This window comes from Engystomops pustulosus, chromosome 1 (assembly GCF_040894005.1).
Source record: "Engystomops pustulosus chromosome 1, aEngPut4.maternal, whole genome shotgun sequence".
Lineage (NCBI taxonomy): Eukaryota > Metazoa > Chordata > Amphibia > Anura > Leptodactylidae > Engystomops > Engystomops pustulosus.
Genome location: NC_092411.1, coordinates 102403850 through 102427853, shown reverse-complemented (window position 1 = coordinate 102427853; position 24004 = coordinate 102403850). Strand labels below are relative to the sequence as shown.

General features: G+C 39.9%; 1 protein-coding gene across 2 annotated transcripts in view; it reads right to left on the bottom strand.

The window, feature by feature from the left end:
- CDH24 (cadherin 24) overlaps positions 1-22964 on the bottom strand; it is an 82310-nt gene extending 59346 nt beyond the window's left edge. The window contains exons 1-2 of one of the 2 annotated variants that reach the window (XM_072150399.1): positions 22678-22964; positions 11114-11486 (exon numbers count right to left, since the gene is read on the bottom strand). In XM_072150399.1, the coding sequence (XP_072006500.1) occupies positions 11114-11341 (228 nt within the window). In that variant the 5' untranslated portion in view covers positions 11342-11486; positions 22678-22964. The remainder of the gene's footprint in view (positions 1-11113; positions 11487-22677) is intronic. The other variant, XM_072150406.1, reaches the window with a different exon arrangement.
- Positions 22965-24004: the final 1040 nt, after the last annotated feature.

Genomic DNA, 24004 nt, shown 5'->3' with positions numbered 1-24004 from the left:
TCACATATAAAGTGCAGCAGAAACCGGTCATTTTTGGTCACTATTAAAAATCAGTGATGTTCCTTATTTTTGGAGAAATAGGCTATATAAGAACAAAATAAGACCTTTTGCAATATTTTTCAAGCTCAGAAGTATAAGGCCTGTCCTGAAAATAAAACCTGGCATCTGACATTGCTACAGCTTCCCCCACGCCATACATTAGCATTGTGAGGTGAAGAATTCATGGGATAAAATCCCTTACAGATGCACTATGAGCAGCTACCCGGACAAGAAGGTCTCAATGAGGGAAAGTGCTATTGCTAAACATGAGCATGAAATTTTGAGTTTGAAAAGTTATAATGAAGTTGATGGTCTTTTAAGTAAAGAATTTAGATTTTTTTCAGAAATACCAGGATAGTTACATGTACAATATATTGTTGTTCTTGGAAATTGAGTCACAAGACTTTTTTGATGGAATTCAGATGTTTATGCTAGTGTATGTGATGACACAACTACACTATAAAATATAAATGAAGATTTGACAATAAATGTGAATTCTTGTTCATGGAAAAAAATATGACATCCCCTGAAAATGAGACCTAGTACCTCTTTAGGAGCAAAAATTAATATGAGATACTGTCTTATTTTCTGAGAAACAAGGTATATATATATAATTTTTTTTTTTTTTTTTCCAAAGTAAATTTGGTGAAAAACTACACTGTGTCCAGGTACACTGGCAGCCTCATGCGCCGACATTGGTGTGTGAAGAACGCAGACACCAACCATATTAATAGGAAAGGACTGCCTGGTCTGCAAAGATGGCAGGAAAAGAACTTGCTCTATCTTTTTTTGAGTGGGCAGTCAGCTCAGTGCACCACAGTGTAAGCCACCACAATTCCAAGTCATGTGGCCACGAGTTAGTTGGGAAAAAGGTAGATGTATAGTAACTATACAAACAGGGATCACAGTACAGTGATTATGCACACCATCATACCATATCGGAGTACAAAAAGGTTACCATGTCCCTGCAAATTATATTTTTGTGGTTATAGTCTTTTTATTATAATTTATGATGTCATACCATAGTACTAATATTACAATACAGTAATGATGAAGAAAATATTGTCACAGGTAAAGTATTATGCACACAACAGGAATAACCATAGAGCTTCATAAAAAACAGAATAGGACAGATGACATTTTCCAAATTCACTTCAATAGTTACCATTAACTGTACTTATTTCAGAGTAGAAGTGGGCCCCATAGAAGTTGGGCTCCACTATGTCTGCTCCAATAGTATCAAGTGCAAGAACTATACTACTGTAAGGCCAATGAAATGTGTAGTTTGTTGTACTGAATGGTAGCAAACAAAAGTCAGCCATCTGGCCACACGCTGTATCACACACAGATTTTTTTTCTCTGTTACTTTGTTACTTCAATTAACTGGAATAAAATTTCTCAAGATCAGTGCAAGTCGCACAAACTGATCTGGTAAACTAAAGAATCCCCAGGTGTTGTAACTCTGCACCCTATACAGTATATCAGTGGTGGTGAACCTTTTAAAGACTGAGTGCCCAAACTACAATCAAAAGCCACATAATTTTCACAAAGTGCCCAAATTCCAATTTAAAGTAGCTTATTGCTACCTGCTGTGTCACAGGTTCCTGAGGACACCAATACAGTAGAAAGAAGGAGGAAATTGGATTATTATTGATGATGATAATCCAGCTCTGTCCTCATCTATTTGCTCCTGATGTACTTCAAGTCACTTTAAAATAGTGCTAAAGGTGGCATGTCCTGGTCTGCCTGTGACTGCAGGAGGAGGAGTCCTAAATGATGACCTTTATGCTGGGTGATGGCCTGGTAGCCCATAGAGAAGGCTCTGTTTGCCACCTTGGCCACCTGTGCTATAGGTTCGCCACCACCGCTATATATATGAATGTGCTTTTACAGCTATAAAAGGTTGAGGATATTGATTTCACAGACAGTATATACTGAAGGCTATGGGTTATGAAGCTATCCCAGGATACAGCTCTAGCCATACTAAGCAATGCCTTTGGGGGCTAAGCCACCCCGTAGGCACAGGACAAAGAAGAAAACATCTTTATTTACCTCAGTCAGACTGCATATTGATTTTTTTGCAAGTAGCAATCACAGCTGACAGCTACTGAGAGAAAAGAAAAGTCATGCATATATAGGTCAGTGCAGTTTGTCAGAAGGGAATATATACTGTGAGATTAGTTAGTACATTGTTCTGTGAGGTATTCTCAAGTTAAAGGACAAATCTCTATGGGCTGATTATACTTTAGCGATTCAGTTTAGCTGTTCTTTGCACCTGGGGGCCTTATAAAAATGCTGATGATGTGCAATATCTCTAGCATCTTTCAGGCATCCCATTAAGGAGAACTGGATGACTTTAAAAACATTCATGCCGGAGCTGTATATCAAGCATGTAGAAGCATGAGATCCAGCTTATGCTAATCACTATGTTCGCCGATTTAGAAGAAGTGTCACCAATGTGTTTTAGCTATAGAGAATGATAGAGAGAATGTACTCACATTACCATTCACAAAAAGGACCGGCACTATAAAATACCAGGGGTGCTATTGTAAAGAGCGACAATTTACCCCAAAACCACAGCTACATCCTTTAACTCCTAATCCCAGGACTGTCTAAAAAATAATGCATGACAAACAGCACTGGCATTTCACTGTGTCTCTACTACAAAACCTGGCACAAGAGATGAAAACTAGGGACTCTACTTAGTTTTGGACTGCTCAATGCACAATTTGCATAAGCACTCAAAGTATTTTGGGGTGCCAAGTATACCATCCAACACTTTGCATAACAGAGGTAGAAAAATGTCTTTGGTGGTTTGGACCACACTCTCCGTTCACCCTGTTGGTGTTATCTGCTGCAGCTTACCTGCCGGTCCATACTGCATTACTGCAGCAGTTTATCCATTCTGGACACAGACAGATTTCCACTCAGGACACAGCCTTTTTTTAACATCAACTTGATCATTTTAACGTAACTGGTTAATGGCTTGTTTTTGGAAAGACCTGTTGCATTTTCCAACTCTTGCTGAAACGTATGTAAAAAAAAACATCCAAAACACAGATGTTTGGATGTCATTTAATTTTTAAAGGAAATCTACCAACAAAATCTATCATGATCAACCAGAGACACTTACTCATAGGGGGACATGAATTATTTTGGTTTTTTTTTACTGTGGTGAATTTTTGAGACAATTGGTAGCTCCTTTTTGCGCCTTATGTATGACCATGTCTTTTCACTTGTGATGTTCAGTTTTTCCCTATCCTGGCAGGTGAAAATTTTGGCTCCTTTTCCAGACCTTTCGTGGCAAATGTCTCAAAATCAAATGGACACAAGTCATGTGAGGGGGTTATATGCAGGAGTATATGCACAAATCCAAAATTTACACTACTGCATTTTAGGATTCAAAAAAAACTGTCCAGCAACATTCAAGCAAAATGATTTTTTAAAAGCAAAATGATAATGATAAATTTAAACTTGTTTGTGCCAAAAAAGAAGGTCCAACTAAAAGTGCCCACTAGAGATTTCTGAATTGCATAAACATACATACACCATACGCACACCACATATATATACAGCATATACACACATACAAACAGTACCATATATACCCATGCAGCATATACACACATACATACAATTCTATACACCACACACACCTATATTGCATAAACCCAATACACACCCAATACCCCAGATGCCGGGGCCCCCTCATACTATGGGCCCCATAGCAGCTGCTATGGCTGCTACCATTGTAGTTGCATGATGAATAACACTGTACCTGGTCATGTGTGATTTTTTTTCCTGCAGCTCTCTTCTCTGCAGTCTCTGTGCATCACTAGCACCCATTTCATTTGATAGGTTCAGATTTGACTACCCTGACTTCTTACTCTCCCTCCCTTCTGCATACAACTTCTCTGTAATCTAACACCTCAGTGAGCTTCTACTTTGTTGTTAGCAAGAGATAATTCAGCAGATATTTCATAATGAAAAGCAGATTAAGAGGGAATGACAGATGATGTTGAGGAACAGTGTGAGATGATACAAAATCTCTGTGCTCTTAAATATATCACATAAATATATTTCTCATACTCAGTTCTAGTATCTTCTTGATTAATGCAAAATTTGTTGAAAAGAGATCATTTAGTGATCATTTAAACTAAAACTAGACAGTCTTATGCTGGATGATAAAACTGGTGCCACATACTAGCTGGTTTACTGAATTTTGATGTCTCATTTTCAGTAAGCAACATCCGTTCTCAAAATGCCACAATTTTTTTTTCAGAAATGCTGGGATATTGCAGTAACACTCCACAAAAGGGAAATATATGTTTTTAGTTTTTACTTTTAGATTTTTGGACACCACATATTGAAGTCTATGGAAGGTTTCTGGGCTGGATGGGGCTGTTACATTATCTATTGTCACTAGTATGCTTTCTTCTATTATAGTCCTGTCTGCCTCGCCTGTACTGTAAATGGGGATTCCTTTGCAAACAAAATTATTAGTTTTATAAAACTTATTGAAAACAATTATTAATCTTGTTGACCAGACAGAAAATCACAGGATTAAGAACCTTTTATTAAATATACTTTGTGACAAGTGAAATGAAAAAATCATGAATCTTAATGTTCTACAAGGTCAATATAAAAAAAGAGTCAACATTACTTAAGGGGTTGTCAACTTTTTCTTACTATAAAGCTTCTTTCTATAAGCTAAGGAAGGGGGGTGTGAACATGACAAACTGGGCTTTCTTGCCTCCCTCCAGTGCTCTGGGACAGAAGCTCAGCGGTGACGCAGTGTCCCTTGCACATGACTGTGGGCGCACGGCGGTCAACGTGACATCACCACTGAATCTCTGTATACATACAGAGGCTGGTGGTGTCAAGCAGGGCTGAGCTGCACCGGAGCGCCATACATAAACTCTTTATTATGCTCATACCCATCGCCCAAAGTAAAAAAAGGAAGTTTACCCCAGACTAACAACTTCAGTCTAATGGATATTTAGGTTTCCACATTGTGGTAAAATCCCTACTTTTTTTCGATGGCACATGACAATCACATTACAAGGCATGGCTTTGCATGTTCATGCATTTTGAAACTACGATGAATACAAGAGCAACATAGTAATAATAGTAATGCATGTGTGATTCTGTGGCTGGGAAGGTTTAAAGGGATATTCCAGGAATAAGCATAATTCATATAGAAATGGGTCCTAAAAATGTAAGCTAATATGTATTTAGTTATTTAAAATTTTGCTTCCTTTAGCAGAATAATGTTGTAGACATACAATGTAATAAAGAGTCAAAATGCTACTGGCCCTTTAATCAGTCATCAATTTTATACATTTTTTATTTTTTTAATCAAATTCATTTTCTCCGTGCGGAGCAGATACAGGACAGAAGATGGCCGCTGGTCACATGACCACATCATTCACTCACCGGCCGCTTTATTAGGTACACCATGCTAGTGGCATAGATTCAACAAGGTGCTGGAAGCATTCCTCAGAGATTTTGGTCCATATTGACATGATGGCATCACACAGTTGCCGCAGGTTTGTCGGCTGCACATCCATGATGCGAATCTCCCGTTTCACCACATCCCAAAGATGCTCTATTGGATTGAGATCTGGTGACTGTGGAGGCCATTTGAGTACAGTGAACTCATTGTCATGTTCAAGAAACCAGTCTGAGAAGATTCCAGCTTTATGACATGGCGCATTATCCTGCTGAAAGTAGCCATCAGATGTTGGGTACATTGTGCTCATAAAGGGATGGAAATGGTCAGCAACAATACTCAGGTAGGCTGTGGCGTTGCAACGATGCTCAATTGGTACCAAGGGGCCCAAAGAGTGCCAAGAAAATATTCCCCACACCATGACACCACCACCACCAGCCTGAACCGTTGATACAAGGCAGGATGGATCCATGCTTTTATGTTGTTGACGCCAAATTCTGACCCTACCATCCGAATGTCGCAGCAGAAATCCAGACTCATCAGACCAGGCAACGTTTTTCCAATCTTCTACTGTCCAATTTCGATGAGCTTGTGCAAATTGTAGCCTCAGTTTCCTGTTCTTAGCTGAAAGGAGTGGCACCCGGTGTGGTCTTCTGCTGCTGTAGCCCATCTGACTCAAATTTCGACGTACTGTGCGTTCAGAGATGCTCTTCTACCTACCTTGGTTGTAACGGGTGGCGATTTGAGTCACTGTTGCCTTTCTATCAGCTCGAACCAGTCTGCCCATTCTCCTCTGACCTCTGGCATCAACAAGGCATTTCCGCCTACAGAACTGCCACTCACTGGATGTTTTTTCTTTTTCGGAACATTCTCTGTAAACCCTAGAGATGGTTGTGCGTGAAAATCCCAGTAGATCAGCAGTTTCTGAAATACTCAGACCAGCCCTTCTTGCACCAACAACCATGCCACGTTCAAAGGCACTCAAATCACCTTTCTTCCCCATACTGATGCTCAGTTTGAACTGCAGGAGATTGTCTTGACCATGACTACATCCCTAAATGCACTGAGTTGCCGCCATGTGATTGGCTGATTAGAAATTAAGTGTTAACGAGCAGTTGGACAGGTGTACCTAATAAAGTGGCCGGTGAGTGTATGTCCTAAACCTGCCTGGGCAGGTCACGTGATCACCACTATGTTTGTCTGTAGTCGGTTGGTTGAAGTGCATCCAGTATGGCCAGTGTTGTGGTGATACACAGTGAGGCAGTGATGGCAGTTACACACATCATTACTATGGTAATAGAGCAGGACAGTCTGTTACATTATCACTGGGAGCAGAACATTAGAGGGAGGAGCTGTTACTGAGAACTAAAGGATCATGGGACTTGTAGTTTCCAGTGGTGGCCATCTTGGAAATAACTCTGCCTACTTTGGAAAGCCCATAACATTTTGTGAATACTCTTTTAAGTTAAAACAGACTGAAAGAATGTCACAGCTATATTATAAATATCATATATATTCAAAATATTTTCAGGGTTCTCTTTTTTTAATTTTGTGTAACACAATGTTAAATTTGTTATAGTTGCAGATTGAGATCATACGATCAAATCCAGCTGTGATATCACCATTGTGTGCACAAGGATAGTATGTCTAGAAGGTGATGCTTTATAACCGTCAAATAAAATCAGGTTTAGATTTTGAATGTTCTAGTCTCTCATAAGAGCATCTGATGTCACTTCTTTCAGCATTGTGTGGGTAGATGGACAAGGGAATTACTGTAATCAGATAACCATTTAAGAGGGATTTTTTTGCACTGCTAATATCAACTGCCAAAAATCTCCATTGGGTTTGTTATGTGACTCCCTCTGGATCAATCCCCAAAAGCACAGGATTAATATATGTTTATTTAATAGCTCAGAATATGACAGCCTTTGATGACCACAGTTGAGATAGCGACTACACCATACACCAGTCCATTTTGAGTTTTTGCATTAAATATTCATGCAAGATACAATCTGTCATACCAGACCGTTGGATTGGATTTTTGGTGGATCCCAATGAATTTGTCAGGAAAGTTTGGCTTTCCTGTCTTCTGTAGATGGATATGTAAGTGATTTTTGTGTTTGGAAATGTGAAATGCATCAGCCATGCAAGTTTTTTTTTTAAGCTGATTCTTTTGTTTTAAGCATCTCCAGAGCAGTGCCTTCCAGCTGTCCCCCCTCCCACCTCCACACAGATTAATATTCACTTTATGCCTAGCTGAATATGCATACTAATGTGGGACTGTCGATGGTGATAATTGCCAGCCGAACAACTTTTGAACACCACTTATCATATGCTATTGACCAATTTTATTTTTCTGGAGAAGATTATGAAATGAAATTGCTAAAGCTGTAGTTTCTGGTAATTTACAAGCATGAACCCATACAGATTATAAATGCTATTATCTGTTGTAAGGCCGCTATTGCTGTAGCTTTGTTTTCCAGACCCCAATACTACTAATGACGTTTAAAGACCTTTGAAGCTTATGGACTATGAATTGTTCTACCTAGATACATACCTAAATTTTAATGTACCATATGTACTCGAGTATAAGCCTAGTTTTTGAGCACAAAAAAATGTTCTGAAAACCCAAACTCTTCTGATATTTGAGTAAAATAATATATATCCAAGCTCACCTTTCTGGTTCCCCTGGTGCTGCCTATATACTGGGGCAGGGGGCTGGCTATAAACTGGGGGATATGGGCTGGCAGGCTATATACTGGGGGGCAGGTGCTGGCTATATACTATGGGGCAGGGTCTGGCAGGCTATATACTGGGGAGGCTGTGACCAATGCATTTCCCACCCTCGGCTTATACTCGCGTCAATAGGTTTTCCCAGGTTTTTGTGGTAAAATTAGGGGCCTCGGCTTATACTTGAGTCGGCTTATACTCGAGTATATACGGTAATTTGCTAATTTGTCAATCTGTTTGACACCAACATCTGTGCCACATTTATCGAGGTTTGTGGATCCTATTACAACTTGTACTTAAAAGGAGCATGGTCTAGTAAAACAGGCTTAGCTTAGCTGGAAACGGGGCAGCTTTCCTGCAAAATTAGCCTAGACAGTCTTCAACTAAAACAGACTGATGATCTAACATCAGTCGTTTATAGCTACTGCAGGCTGATGTAAAACTGTGTATTAAATTTTTAGACTATTTTGATAAACTTTCCCCTTTGATTGTATTTGAATTGTTAAATGGGTTGCCATGGATTGCAATTTTTTGGGTAGTGGCCTTGATTGGTATAAAAATATGAGAGAGCTTTTACTTAAAGGGGCGTTCTCTGTTCAGCAAACAAATGTTATTGTTTGAGTAATGAAAAGTTATACAATTTTCCAATATACAGTATGTATCAATTCCTCATGGTTTTCTACATCTCTGCTTGCTGTCATTCTATAGAAAGCTTCTATGTTTATGTGCAGTGGACAGGTCACACAGGAGCATGTGCTTGTTATAGCACACAGCTCTAATTACTCTCTCTGAAACTAATGAGCTGTACACCTGTCTCAGATTTCTGTCCACTTGAAGTAAACATTGTATCTTTCTATAGAATGACAGCAAGCAGAGATCAAAAAAACTCTGAGGAATTGATCTAGAAAGTATATTGTAAAATTGAATAATTTTACATAATAATCAAACATTAAATAACATTAATTTGTCGAAATGGTAATACACCTTTAACTCTCTCTGGGTCCAGAGCAATGCCTCCTATCACCAATGGCCTCTGTTGGTATACAGAGGCTTAACGGTGATGTCATGTAGGCGTGTGGAGACTTATAGCTATGGACACTCCCTATGGCAGCTCCCTTGACTGGTTTCGTTTTAATCCCGCATCATGTCATAAGGCAGTGATGGCTAACCTATGGCACTGGTGCCAGAGGTGGCACTCGGAGCCCTTTCTGTGGGCACCCAGACCATCACCAGACATGACTCCAGGTATATTCCTGCAGTCCCAGACAGCCCAGGACTTGTTGTGCACAGAGCTATTTTAAAGTGACAGGACTAAATGGGACTATTTTCTGCTTTATTGGTGTCCTCAGGGAGCTGGTATCAATGAAAACTGAGACATAGAAGGGACTTCAGGACTAAGCCATTTTAGGGCATCAGGGCCAAGCCCACTTTTTAATATCTGCCCCCTGTCATTATAAGTGGTTATAACTTTGGAACACTCTAAAGGGAACCTGTCATCAGCTATTGGCCTATTAAACTACTACCTGTATATTGTCAAGCACTGTGACACCTTTTAGCTTTTCTTTCGAAAATCAACTTTAAAGTGAGATGTAAACTGGATGTATGAAGTCAAGAAGGTAGAGATGTTAACACTAAAGTCAAGGTGGACAACTCTTAACACCTCCTCTTCTATGATTGACATCATGCATCAGACTTCAGCAGATCGGTTTAATGATGTCTCTGGATACAGGACCATAAATTACAGTAAAGAGGGGTTTCTGAGGAAAAGAGCCTGACTTCAACGTTAACATCTCTGCCTCCTTGACTTCATACAACCAATCTACATCTCGCTTCGAAGTTGATTTTCTGGATGATACACCACACTGGGCCATGAAAAAAATCTGATCTGGAAGGTGTTTAGCTGCTTAACAACATACAGGTAGTGGTTAATTTAGTCAATATCTGCTGACAGGTTCCCTTAACATATCCAAGGGATTTTGAGATTGTTTTCTCGTCACACATTGTACTTCAAAGTATGTTTTTGGCAAAAATTTTGAATAATTATGCATTTTCAAAGTTCTAAATTTCTTTTCTTTCCAGGCAAATAGTCATAGAAAATCATTGGGAAAAAGTGTAGGGACTGTTAAGGAGTTTGGATAAAATGTAACCTTTAATTAAAACTCAACAATGTCAGCGCACACACTAGAATGTCAGCAAGCCGCCACGGAGAGAGGGAGCCGGAACATCGATGGACAGAAGAGCACCTCTCGAGGGGCGTCAGAAGACGAGTACACTTTTTTATACTTGAGTATAAGCCGAGGTAGGGTTTTTAAGCACATTTTTTGTGCTGAAAAACTCGGCTTATACTTGAGTATATACGGTATGTGCCTGCAAAGTTCCATTTTTTGTATAAGGGTTATCTCTCATCATCATGATCCATATACTTATTCAGTAATTGTATTTCGCTGTTTAACACCTTTTACCAGTCATACAAGTATTCTGAAATAACCCGTTGTCTATTCTTCTTATGCTTTCACTGTCAGATCAAGCATGTGCACAGCACAATAGAATATTGATATGTCCGAGTTTTGTCCAAGGGATGTCCAATGTAGACACTTAAAGCAATGCACAACAAAATTGTTCATGGGCAAGGGACCTTATTCCAATATTAGTACTAGAAGTTGAAAATCAGATACATCACCATCAACTTCAGCCTTTTTAGGTCTTGATCCAATGAGGTATGAGCAGAATTAACAAATAGCCTGTATTGTTACAACTAGGAGGAATTAAGCTTTTCACTCAGGATACTTCAGATTGAGCACATTTACAGCAAGAACTCTTTCCAAAACAGAACATGTAAATGATCAGATTGTGCATCATTGTAGAGCATATTATTTTAGGAAAGACACTCACCCTTCCAATCAGGACAGGTTCTGGCCCGGCATATTCTTCTATCACAAAGAACTGGTTCCAGACCCAGCTACGTTTGGAACGGAGAGGAGGACCAGGGCCTTGAGGAGGTGAAGATGGGGATCCACTATCTCCACTTAGACCTGGAGAAGATTCCTCCATGACAGGAACAGTGGACGAACAGCCCAAAAGTAGTAAGGATAGCAGCGGGCAAAACTGGAAGGCAGGCATCGGGAAGATAGAGACCCCGCAGTAACAAAATGGGGCCAAAGGGCAAAGGTCACAAAAGACTGTGACTTATGTGCCGTATGTCAGAGTCTTCCATGTAGTAAAGTCTTTTAAGTTTGTGTTGAAACTTAAACCATATAGCTTGAAACTGGCAAGATAAATGAGAGGGAAAGAAAAATAAAATGGATTACAGTGTAAACACAATCTTCACCGTCAATCTGTTACCCAGGACACAAAGAGGTCCTGATATATTTTGGTACACTCCGCTTTTTGCAGAAATAGATTTTTAAACCTTAAATTTAAACAATCTTTAAAGAATAACTTAATCTTTGAATCTATTTTTTATTTTTTTAGAAATGAATAGTGCAGGTGCATTATTGACAGTAGACGTTGTACTATATGTCATTAAATAAAAGAGGTTCTCTGTGTTTTGTTTCCACTGCTATAGTGAGCAGTGTATCTAAAAGCCTTCTGAGTTTTGTTCATTTCAAAGAGACAAGCAGGCAAATTTATTAACAAGGTAGATCTGATGGTAGGTTCCTGCTATCAAGCTCATTCCCTTACTGTATGTGTCAAATCTACAGAACCTAAGAAGAACTTATGTTATATTCATGCAAATTATCGTCCGTGGCTATTTGGGCATTGAGCAGACGTAAAAGCCAGATCTACCATGGCTACAGGGGCATGGAGTATCCATTACTCCCGTCCCACACCCAAGTAGGAGCGGACGATAACGTATGTTAGGTAGATCCCTGATGGTAGGTTTCCTTTACCTCTTTTCAAACATAGAGAACATTTACCTTGATGATTCTGTTAAGAGATAAGGAGACAAATATAATTTTAACAGGTTGCTTTATCTCTCAGCTATCAGTGGAAGACAGGGACAGAAAGCAAGGAGAAAAGGGAGCGAAAAAATAAAGCAACAGTAACATCTTTTTCTCATGTAGTATCTTACTATTTAAAGTTTACTGTTAACATCTGCACTACTATTTTTTTTTTGTTTTTTTTTTAAAGCTTAGTTGCACCAGATGCAGTTATAGGGGTAGAGAAGAGACATGCTGGGATGTCACCACCCGGTTTAATCAATGCCCCCATGTCCAGGTACATCATCATAAGGCTTGAAAGCATCCGTGGGTAGCCTATGATTATATATCTGTCCTATGGGACATTAGTCAAGCCAGATGGGCACATCCTAGCCTGACTCTTCTCCTCTCCACAAGACTTCTTATAGTGTTAAAAGTTCTATTTCTGTGTATTATTGAATTTCCCAGAATATAGGAGGACAACAATGTGATCCTGTTAAATAACAGGTTGGTAACAGCTTGTGGATCTAAATCCTTACATTAGGTTCCATTAAAATGGTATACATAGGTTTTTCACTGCAGTTCTCTTATTTGATGTTACCAAGTAGAAAATGCTAAATGAATGAATAATCTGATTGCCCGATGCTCCTGATCAATTTGGTTTTACGGTTTTGAATCTGTCCATCGATTCTCATGTTTATATTGTAATCTTTTATTTCCCCTCTGGGTATGTTTGGTAATATAAAATAAAACATTATGTCCCTTTATTTAGTATGAGCTAATTCACATATAACCTTCCAGGGGTTGTATCTTTTGAACAGTTGGGTTAGTTTAAGACCAACACCAATTTCATCAAGAGCACACTGGCACTCAAATTATATATTGATATAACATTTTGTGCTTGGTGACAGGTCCTCGTTAAGAATTCTGTTTTTACACATATTGATTTAAGTTATTAACAAAAAATATCTGTTTTTGCAAGATTTAAAATTGTTGTCCATTTTCAGTAAATAATTGATATTTTTGTATAATGTAAAGTTATACAATTTTCCAATATACTTTCCATATTCCTTGCTGTTTTCTAGATCTTTGCTTGCACTCATTTTAAAGGAAGCATTATTGCTTACTTTTAGTTTACTTTTGCACAGCTCGTTATAACACACTGCTCTGATTACTCTCTGTGATACAACGAGCCGTCCACCTGGGTGACATCACATGACCGGGGAGCGGTTTACCTCCACAGAAAGTAAACAATGAACCTTCCTGGTGAATGACAGCAAGCAGAGATCTGGAAAAGTATATGAAGTGAAAGTGAAAGTGGACAACCCCTTTAATCTATAAACTCTGATGATCAATTACATGTTTCATGAAAATCCGGTGAGTCCTTTCAGACTGCAGACCAAACACAGTATATAATATTACATTCAGTTATATATAGTCAACAATCAGTATTGTATGTCAGATGTCAGTATGTCAGTAAGCTGTTAAGATGGTATCTTGTGTGTGTATGCTATTAAAGGTGTTTGCCCATGAAAGAAAATTCTCAAATTTCAATCCCCCAGTGATGTCCACACAATAAAGGTCATTTTAACCCCTTACTTTACAATTTTATTCCGTTTTATTGCTGTTTTAGCTCAGTGTAAGATTCCAGATAATTCCAGACACATTATGATCCATCTAGTGCTGTGTGAGATGCTGTGTGCTGACAATGTGGTTAGATTATCAGGTTACAGGTTTATATAAGCTTTCTTTTAGCCTCTTAACATCCACTAGTATCTGACACATAGAAAGAGAGATGAGACAGATCAGAGATGAGAGATCCATGAGATGCATATTACACATGACATTCTCAGCTCTACTATAAAAGCCATAACATACACATAGCTCTGCTATATGCCTCCCCCCTCCCCTGTATAAAGACCTTAGCTGTTTGTAGCTCGTAGATTTACTCCCCTCACAATGTGTTACTTGCCGACAGTAAGTCTGTGTGTGAGCTCGTCTTGGAATGCAGGGCAGAGAGCAGGTCAGAGCAGAACAATATGTCCTCCCCGACTATAAAGTCAGAAGATTCAGGGTCGGGTCCAGGAGCAACCAAAATTGTGTACACCTGGACTAATAAACAGGTTGAAATTATATGTGTGAAATTCTGTATTTTTGTTAATAGCAATTAATTAGAGAATGTGTTATTTTGTCATCCTGAGTTTATTTAAGAATCTTGTCTTTGAGGGGATACCTCTTTAATTCCCCTCTTTAAATCATAGACACCTCTTAAAATATATTCTTTTTCTATAAAGTTTTTATTTTCTGTTTATTCTCTTTTGTTACTGTAAATTTTTTCTATATAAATAAAGAACTATTACTACTATATAGAAACAGTTGATTTGTTTCAGAAAACACATGGATCTCTGCAAGAAGAAATCAGAAAAATGCATCCTAGTACGCTCTGTTTTTCCTGTGGGATTTTCCAGGAAGTAGCTGAGAGCAGAGAGAATCTGACACAGGTAAAAGATGATTTGAGCTACAAAAAATACATTGTTGCTTAGCACTCAGACTGAACTCTGAAAAAAAAACTGTGGCCAAACTCTGAACACTATAGTGTTTGTATAGTACCGTTACCTCCACCAGTTAGGTTTCTGACTAGCTGTTGGTAACGAGGTACATATTTAAATTTGTGCCGCATAGTAGATAATAGGGCATATTTACTAGGAGCAGTGCAAACTGCACGATGTGCTCTTTGCCTGTGTATACTGAAGAATGCGCCAGATTCAAGATTTCTGGGGCAAGTTCTGCATGAATCTGGCGCACTCTGCACTGCCCTCTGAACAGTGGAGCTGCGCTACAAAAGGGTCGTGTGTGACACAAATGGTGTGCAGATACTGCTCAAATACCTGTGCAAGCAGTTTGCACTAGAAAGAACTTGCAAGTCTGACAGAAAACTGGCACACGGCCCTTAGTAATTGTGCCTCAATATAGTTCTGTCCCTGGGACCACTTTCTGTCTGCAGCAGTCTGAGAGTTTGCTGAACAGACTAGAACATTTTTCTTTTGGTTTACTCTCCACCACTTTCCAGCACCAAAAAAATGAAAAAGACAAATTTTTATTGTGTCAGAGTTTCAACACCACGAAAACCCCAACCTTTTTCACAGCAGAGGAGGCGGAAAACCCATTTTAAATGGGTCGGAAAGGAGAACAGGCGGAGGGAGCACTATAAAAAGGCAGAGACCCCCATCTGATAAAACTTACATGATTTCCACTGAACAAAGATGTGCGATTTTCAGCACGATTCGTGGGCAAGTGGCCTAAAATTTAAATCCTTTGATATCTTATTTCAGTTGATGATTCATCTCTGTAAAGAGATAAGACTGTCCAGTGACTGTCTGTAAAGGATTAAGTCATTAGACACTTTATTAGGTTTCTTTATCTCTCAGCTGGTATCACCTAAGTAAAACCCCTTGAGAAAGACAGGCGGTTGGGGGCTCAAACGCCAGGAAACTATGGTTCGCAGGTTATGCTTCTCACAAACGTACATTACATGTGCCTAATATACACTACAAAGTTATTTAATATGTGCTGTTCGGGTGGAAAGACTATGAGTTGGATGGGTCACTGTTGTACACTTTCATTGATGTTATTATATTGCCCTTTACAAATGAATTACCTTACTGATCTCCTGTGTACTGTGTTACCTGGTCTGTTCAAATCTTGTGTCTCTCCTATAGCCATCCTTTTATGCTTATACATTTTATCTAATGAGGTAATTCAATAAAGACTATTTATTTAATTCTAAAATACAGTGTCATGTGCACTCTATCCCTCTTGTTCTAGTTTAGTGTGGTGTGATGTACAGTACTCATGTATGTGAGGGTGATTTTGGGCCTCTTGGCATACTATCAATTCTCATATGGACTTAGGTTAGTTTTTTTTGCTAAACTAGATGCATATCACTTACATGAAAATATATACCTAAAGAAGCCTTATATGCATATCTTTTTGAAAAGTTTACACCATACTGTTATGTAAATTGCTTTGTTATATCTAATAAACTACGTTGTTGAACCCTAAAATATCCCTGTTCCGACTTGCATACAAATTCAACTTAAGAACAAGACTAAAGAACCTATTTTGTATGTAACCCGGGGACTGCCTGGTAGTCACAAAACTCGCACTGCATGGTACTGGCTCATGGCTATTTGATTTAACTTGTTTTTGTTGTATTTCAACTGTGGGAATATACAAGTTACCAAAAAGTCATGTGTTCAAATATTTTGGTGTAGTGACTGATGACTCTGGAAGGATGTGGGAAATTCTGATGTTCGGCAATAGAGAGCTATGGCATTAACCCTTAAAATTTGCAGCCCTGTTCCATTTTTGTGTTTTATATACATTGCATATTCACTTTACAAGTCAAAGGTTTGTTATTTGTGGGACAATTTGTGCTTCCTAGTGGCACCATTTAATATTCTATTCAGGCTTTGTTTTTACAGATTTTCTTTTGTCGATCGAATGAAACATCCACACTACTACAATCATGGAGAAATTAAAATAATTTTTGTTATATTTTAATACCTGTAAAAAATAGGGTGCTATAAACCTCTATTTGGGCTGTGATCTGGTCACAATTTAAGCAGCCAGACCACAGCCCCCAATTTGTGTGTCTTTGTCTGTACAGGCGGTCCCCTACTTAAGAACACCCAACTTACAAAGGACCCCTAGTCACAAATGGACCTCTGGATATTGGTAATTCACTTTTCAATTTATAGCTGTAGGCTACAATAATCAGCAGTAACAGTTATCAAAGGTGTCTTTTATTAAGCTTTATTGTTAATCCTGGTTATGATGACAACCCAACATTTTTAAAATCCAATTGTCACAGAGATCAACAAAAATTTTGTCTATAGTTACAATTATAAAATACACAGTTCCGACTTACTACCAATTTCAACTTAAGAACAATCCTACAGAACCTATGTTGTATGTAACCCGGGGACTTCCTGTAGTTAAATATCTTGAAACAATTTTTAAATGGCATTAAGATATCACAAAACATTAAAAATGTTGTATATCTGTGATCGTGCTGACCCAAAGAATAAATGTAATGCATCATTTGGACCAAAGTGTGAAAGCTGTAAAAGCTGAAAAGACTATAAAATTGCGCTACAGTGTTTTTGTCAGCTTCTCCAGATTTAGAATTTTTCTTTCTACTGCATAGAATATTAAATTTTGCCACTAGGAAGTACAATTTGATCCGGAGATAACAAGTCCTCATATAGCTCTGTAAATGGAAAAATAAAAAATATATGAATTTTTGAATGTAGGAAGTGAAACATGGAAATGCATAACTGAAAATAACATGGGGGTTAACAGGTTTATGATCTAGCTCGTTTACTTATTTTCATGTGCATTATTCGGAAAGATGTGGTGATTTTAATTTATTTTAGCTTTTTATTTGTAATTCTTTCATATTTTTAATTTTGCTAGGTTCCCTCTAAAGCAGTGGTGGCAAACCTATGAGTGGCAGAAGTAGCACTTAGAGCCCTCTCTTTGGGGACTTAACCCAGAACAGATGTGCCTCGCTGTGATACATCCTCGCTCTTCCTGCAGTTTCAGGCAGCCCAGGATGTGTCACTTTAAAATAGCGCTGAGTGCGGCACATCCTGGGCTGCCTGAAACTGCAGGAAGAGCAAGGAGGTGTGGACAGAGCAAGATTATTGAAGCTCCTGCTCCAAGTCCTGTGTTTCTTCCTGTTCAGGGGTCCAGGAGGGAAGCCCCAATAATTTCCCCAACTTCTTTCAACTGTATTGGTGTTTTCTGGACGGTGATACAGTTGAAGGCTGTGGTAGCAGCAATAAGGTAGTAATAAGCAGAGGTCACATTAAAGCCTATCCAAGCTTCTATTAGGCTTGTACAGGAGGTTTTAATCCTCAAAAAACTCTCAGATGGATTCATCTCTTCACTTGCTTAGTCATGGCTGTGAGCTGCAGCTCACGGCTCCAATAGGTGGACATGTGACCAGGGCAGTGTCATTCAATATTTACCGCTGATGCTCCATTCACAAGACCTTGCACAGCGGCACAGCTCTGCCAGGCTTATGGCACTGTGTACACATGCACACATCGTGATCATTAGGTGGCTGTCCAATCCTGTCCTGTGACAGAGGGCTGATACAATCAGTTCCCTGTCACAGCAGTCCCCGAACACAGAGCTTGGTCTGGTCTGAGTGAAAGTCAACATCAAACATAGTGTGGTCAGGGGGTTCAGCGGCCTTAGCCATAGTATGTTCTGGGGAGTTTGTGGATATCAGCCATAGTCTGGTCTGAGTGGAAGACAGCATCAGCCATGGTCTGGCCGGGAAAAGGGGGGCAAGTCTGAGGCATGAGCTATATTCTGGATTGGGTGGAAGGCAGTGTCCGCAATGGTCTGGCCTGGGGGGTGGGCGGCATTAGCCATAGTCTGGTTTGGGGGGTCAGCGGCATCAGCCTGGTTTGGTTGGTGGTGACAGCCATTGTCTTGGTTGGGGCCATCGGCAGAGTCAGCCATCTGGGAGGCGGGGGTCAACAAAAGGGGGGAAGGGCATCAGCCATAGTCTAATCTGGGGGGGATCAGTGGATGTCAGTCATAGTCTGTAGGTTGAATTTTCTGAGGAGACGCAAAAAAGGTTGTGCACCCCTTGTTTAATGCATGATGTAAACTTACTATATTTGCCTCAGTTGGTTACTAAAGCACAGAAAACAGGGACTGTAATGATTGTATAAATAGACATCTATCAACATTATTACAGAGTTATATATTTGTGTTCCAGAAAATGTCATACTCATCCTCCTCTAAAAATAGTCCACAAAAATGGTAGTAGTAGTATTATTACTCTGCGGGAAAAATGTTAGTGTGATAAGTAAGTGGGTTCTGGGTTGCAGTTTGGGCACTCGATCTCTAAAAGGTTTCACCATCACTGCCCTACCATATAATGCAATACAATGTATAATATCAACTATTAGTAGGGATACCAAAGGCATCAGAGAAGCAACCAATCACTTCCCCCCAATGATGGCATGGGGAGGGCATTGGTGCTTATATGCTGCTAAAGTGGTTCGGCATTTAACAGGTTCACAGCTACGATCAGTACTGGCACAGTAATTATTTTACAAGCCTGCATGAGCAATTGTAAAAAGGGTTGTAAAAAAATAAACCTTAGTGGCAAGGAGGGGGTTGCTTAAAAAAAGAAACATTTACTTACCTCCCGATGTTCCGTGCTGCCCACTCTCTGGTCCATGCCCCATGTAAACAAACAGGGGCTTGAAAGCCGCACTGCATTCAGCTTCCAGCCGGCCAATGTGGCCGGCTAAACCCACCTGTCCCTATTCCTAGCGGCAGCAGGTGGGCATGGAGTTTATTTTTTTAAGCAGCCCCCTCTCGGCCACTAAGGTTTTTTTGTACATTCTCGAACAACCCCTTTAAGTGGTTAAACAAAAACTAACTTCTGAGTCAGGATGAGCTAAGTTGAGCTTAGTATGCAGTTTCTGTTGCTTTTTGCTGCAGATTTTAAAGTCAAAAGTCAGTAATGTCAGTCCTTTCCTTACATTTCCTATTCTTTTGAATCTGCTCTTTTAACCTGGACAACCCTGTTAATAAATTAGTGTCCATGACCATCATTTCAATAGACTGTGTGACCACTCTTTTAAAAAGTGGAGCAAGTCCTAGTCAGAACTGGTTTTTTTTTACGTCAACCATTGGTTTACACTTTTGTTGTTCAAGAAAAGTACAGGTTTTAGAAGTGTTATATATATTCCAAAATATGGAACCCCAATCATTACCAAGAGCAACAGATCTCAAGTTAAGATTCTAAACTGGAAATCAATTTGGGATATAACATTCCCATTCACTGTAAATGTGATTGCTTCTCAGTAATAAAGGGCAAGGTCATGCCTACACTTTTAACCCTTTTTAATTGTCAGGTCGTAAAAGTAAAATAAGACAATCGTTTTCATCTTAACAAATAAACATAAAAAGCACAATTTAAAAACTCACATTTTTTTGGTAATGTTAATTTTGGTAGGAAAATAGTTTAATGGAAAACACTTGCTGATACAAAGGGAACTCATGTGACTACATTCAGTAAGTGCTGCACTGCCACTATTGTTTCTGCGCTCATCTCTTGCTCCTTCCTCTCACCATCGGCTCTTCCACCTCCTGTCTCCCTGCAGGCCTGATATTTCAAGTGAGCAGAGTCTGACTGTTCTTTTCTGCCTCTGCTTTTCCCACAAATCCTAGGAGCTTTTGTTTTTGTCTTATTTCTGACCATTTCTGCATCTCTTATGATTCCCACTGTTCTTCTGTATCTTCCTCCCATTGCGCTCCCCCCTTAGGTAGAACTTATTTTCCCTGTTTGGATTTTGCGGCGTACAAATTGTACCATCTGTCTCTCCTCTCCACTTCTCCTTCCCCTTCTCCCCTCGCTTTTCCTCTCTTCCTCTGTCTCTTTGTATGCCCGTCATGTTCAACACTTTACGCTTTACTGCAATAAGAAGAGGATAAGAAATCATAGGGAGAGACTGAGAGAGGAAAAGGAGGGGGAGAAAGAGGGATATATAAAGATACCAGTAAAGAAGAACGAAACACAAAACAAATGGGCGAGGGGGGAGAAAAACAAAGCCTTCAATGAGGAGATCATGATGGGGAGGAGGGAAACGAAGGGGTGCTACAAGACAACAGATTGCCTGGACACAATTTGTGCCACTGCAGAAGTTCTGTGGCTCTCAGGGACACACATGACCATCTGGTGACACGTTTCAGTGATAGCAACACATCTCCTGCATTCCCTCATAGGGGACCCGAGCAGGTGACCAGAATTTAAACAAGTCACAATAGCCATCAGAGTGTGCATCATATGGAGTTTTATGTTGTCACATCCTAGGATGTGGATATCACTTCAGAAATATAAAAGTCGTTCTTCTCCTCTACACTCGGATATTTCATTGTCCTTCTGTCTGAGTCTTGCTTCCCCCACCACTGTTTTTTTAATGCCACCCTCCCGCTATCTCTATTCCAACTGCTTGTAAAATTCATGTCTCTTTTCCCTGTAGGGTTTAGTGGATTATTCTAGGATGGTGAATGCTGGGTATTAACTTCCACATATAAAATACGATTTTGCCTGGGTCTGCATCTGTGCGTCAGACGAATTAAACTCTTAAATATACATGTCAGGTGGATTGTCTGCCAAGAAGTGTGTACAGAATGTGCTATGTGATAGTAGTCTAATTGAGGCATTGATCATTCCGCAGCCAATCCCTTTACCTGTCGGACTGCTCCCGAAAACTCCTTCTAGAACCCCATTTATGGTTCCTATAACTCTTCCAAGTGCTCCCCTTAATGAGCCATTAAGCCATTTGCTGCATATGATCCCATTGTTCAATTACATCTCTCCTCTCAGCACCTCCTTTTATCTCTCTTTTTACAATGCATTATATTGGTTTGAAACGTTTTGCTGCGACTCTTCCATTACTTCTTCACAATCCACCCTTTAACTCTCCGACTGCTCCCCATAAATTCTGTAATTGCTCCATAATTACACTCACGTCTGCGTTCATTACCAACCAAACCTCTCACGACGAATGCTTCACGTAATATGTTGTCACCAAAGCTCCTCCTCTTTACCCGATTTCCTATAGTTCGCTAGACTATTTATATTAATGGTAAATTATGTGGAACTATGTTATTCTGTTGTTTCAGAATTTGGATCATGCTCTGAACATTCCCAGTTTGTACAATCGCTGCAGTTCTCATGACTTGCCAGACTGCCAGGGACATGGCAGCAATATATAATTCCCATGAATGGGCATTCAACATGGTAAAACCTGTCCAAACTATTTCTTAAATGGGGAATATGTTGCCTATAACTGAGCTCATCTATGACATGGGTGCTACATAAGAGGTGTCACCTGAGTTAGGTGCTAGATTAGCTAAAGCTATATGTCTCCAATGGTTATCTTACCAGATTATAACCTGGTGGTTTTGTATACAGTGCATACTGGTGGAGATGGGAGGCAATGAGGCCACTTTACATTCATCTTATGAATAGGGCTACTGTGGCAACAAACATCTCGTGATAGCTTTATACTTTAGTGTAAAATGATTTTTGGTCTCATTTGCAGGTTATTACATCTGTAACCATCTTCACCAAGTCTTAGTACATAGAACTTTCTATGCTGCCTCCTGTGGCATCAAGTCAGTAAACTCCTCCTCCTGCCCCCAGTGCCTGCTGTGCCCTGTGTATCATGCAGACAGCTGGATACTATGTAACATGTAGAGCGATGCAAGTTCAATGTTAATGTATGTATTACACATACCACACACACACATATATGCATATATTCACACACACACCGCGCGTATCCTGTTCCCACCTTTGTGCCATGCCCCTGCCATGGTGTAGTAGAGTATTGGCAGCAATGTACACACTCGCACACGTGGTATACGAGCAGGCAGCGTTACATACATGTACACACATGATCCCCACACACTCAGGCAGAAGTTTGCACGCACCGTATAACTCCAGACGTGTGAGGCAGACCGCGCCAAAGACAGGTCAGGATGTGACAGAGACCTCTGCTCACACCGAAGCCCGCCACAGAGACCGCTCCAGCTGTGAGGCAGATGTGACAGAGCCCGGGAAGACTGCTGCTGCAGAGACAGCTCCACATCTACGAGAGGCTGCCGCTACCGCTGCTGCTGCAGAGACCATGTGATGAGGAGGCACAGACAGTGTGAGGGCAGAGATAGAGACAGGCACACACAGGTTCCTGCAGATGCTGCCCTGGTTTTAGAGCGAGTGATGCTGAGAATACGAGTTGACATACCACCACCACCCCCCCCTAAATAAAATCCCCTGCACTCCCCCTCCTCCTTCTAAGACTCTCTCTCTTTCTATCTCTCCTCCTCTTTCTTCCTCTTTCTCCTTTCCTCTAATACAAGAGGACACAAAGAACAGAGAGAGACACAGACAAAGTGACAGCCACAAAGCAGAGGGACAAGGAGTGAGATCCCAGACAGCAGCAGGAGGACGTGTCCATGGACAAGATGATAGATAGATAGATAGATAGATAGATAGGATAGACAGCCTTGAACATGCAGCAATATAGTGATGGATTACAGGGCTTAGTGAATGGGCATCTGACATGGCTGGTTTTGGATGCAATGTGACTGTGCCCCTGGGGTACACGCACAATTTACCAGTATACAGAGGAGGGAGTCACATAGAAGATACGAGTCCAGTATATACAGGCTGTTGAGAAGAATACAAAGTGCAATCAAGAAAACAATAGGTTAGCACTGCATGTCAGCGCATGATGTAAAGGAGAGTGGAGGGCAAAGGAGGAGAATAGTCTGAAAGGACAGACAAGTGTCTTCTACTTAGTCTCTGCAGAATCCTTTCAGTATGATACAGGTAGATGAGAACAGGACACGTCCTCCGCTAGAGTGGTCCCATGTCATTGTAATGGGATTTCTACAAGTGTTCAAAAAAATGGAATCACACGAAAAATTCTGACTGTTACAAGCTCACATAACACTTGTGTGGAATGTAAAACAATAAGCTTTTAAAGGGATCATTATATGAAAAAAAAATTTTTTTTGTTAATTTGTTCACTGTTTTTTTTTGTAGCTGGTTTTCCAGTCCCTGAATTTATTCCCTCGCCTCATAGTAAGATTAAGTGAACCCAGCCTTAAATGAGAGTTTTCAGGAAAAAAAAAACATTTTTACATTTCTCCTTGTATTTACCTATTTGTTATTGCACCCCCTGGCATTCTATTGATTTCTTTCTTTTCAGAGCATTCACTTGTGTTGTCCAGTAAAAAAATATATTGTTAAAAA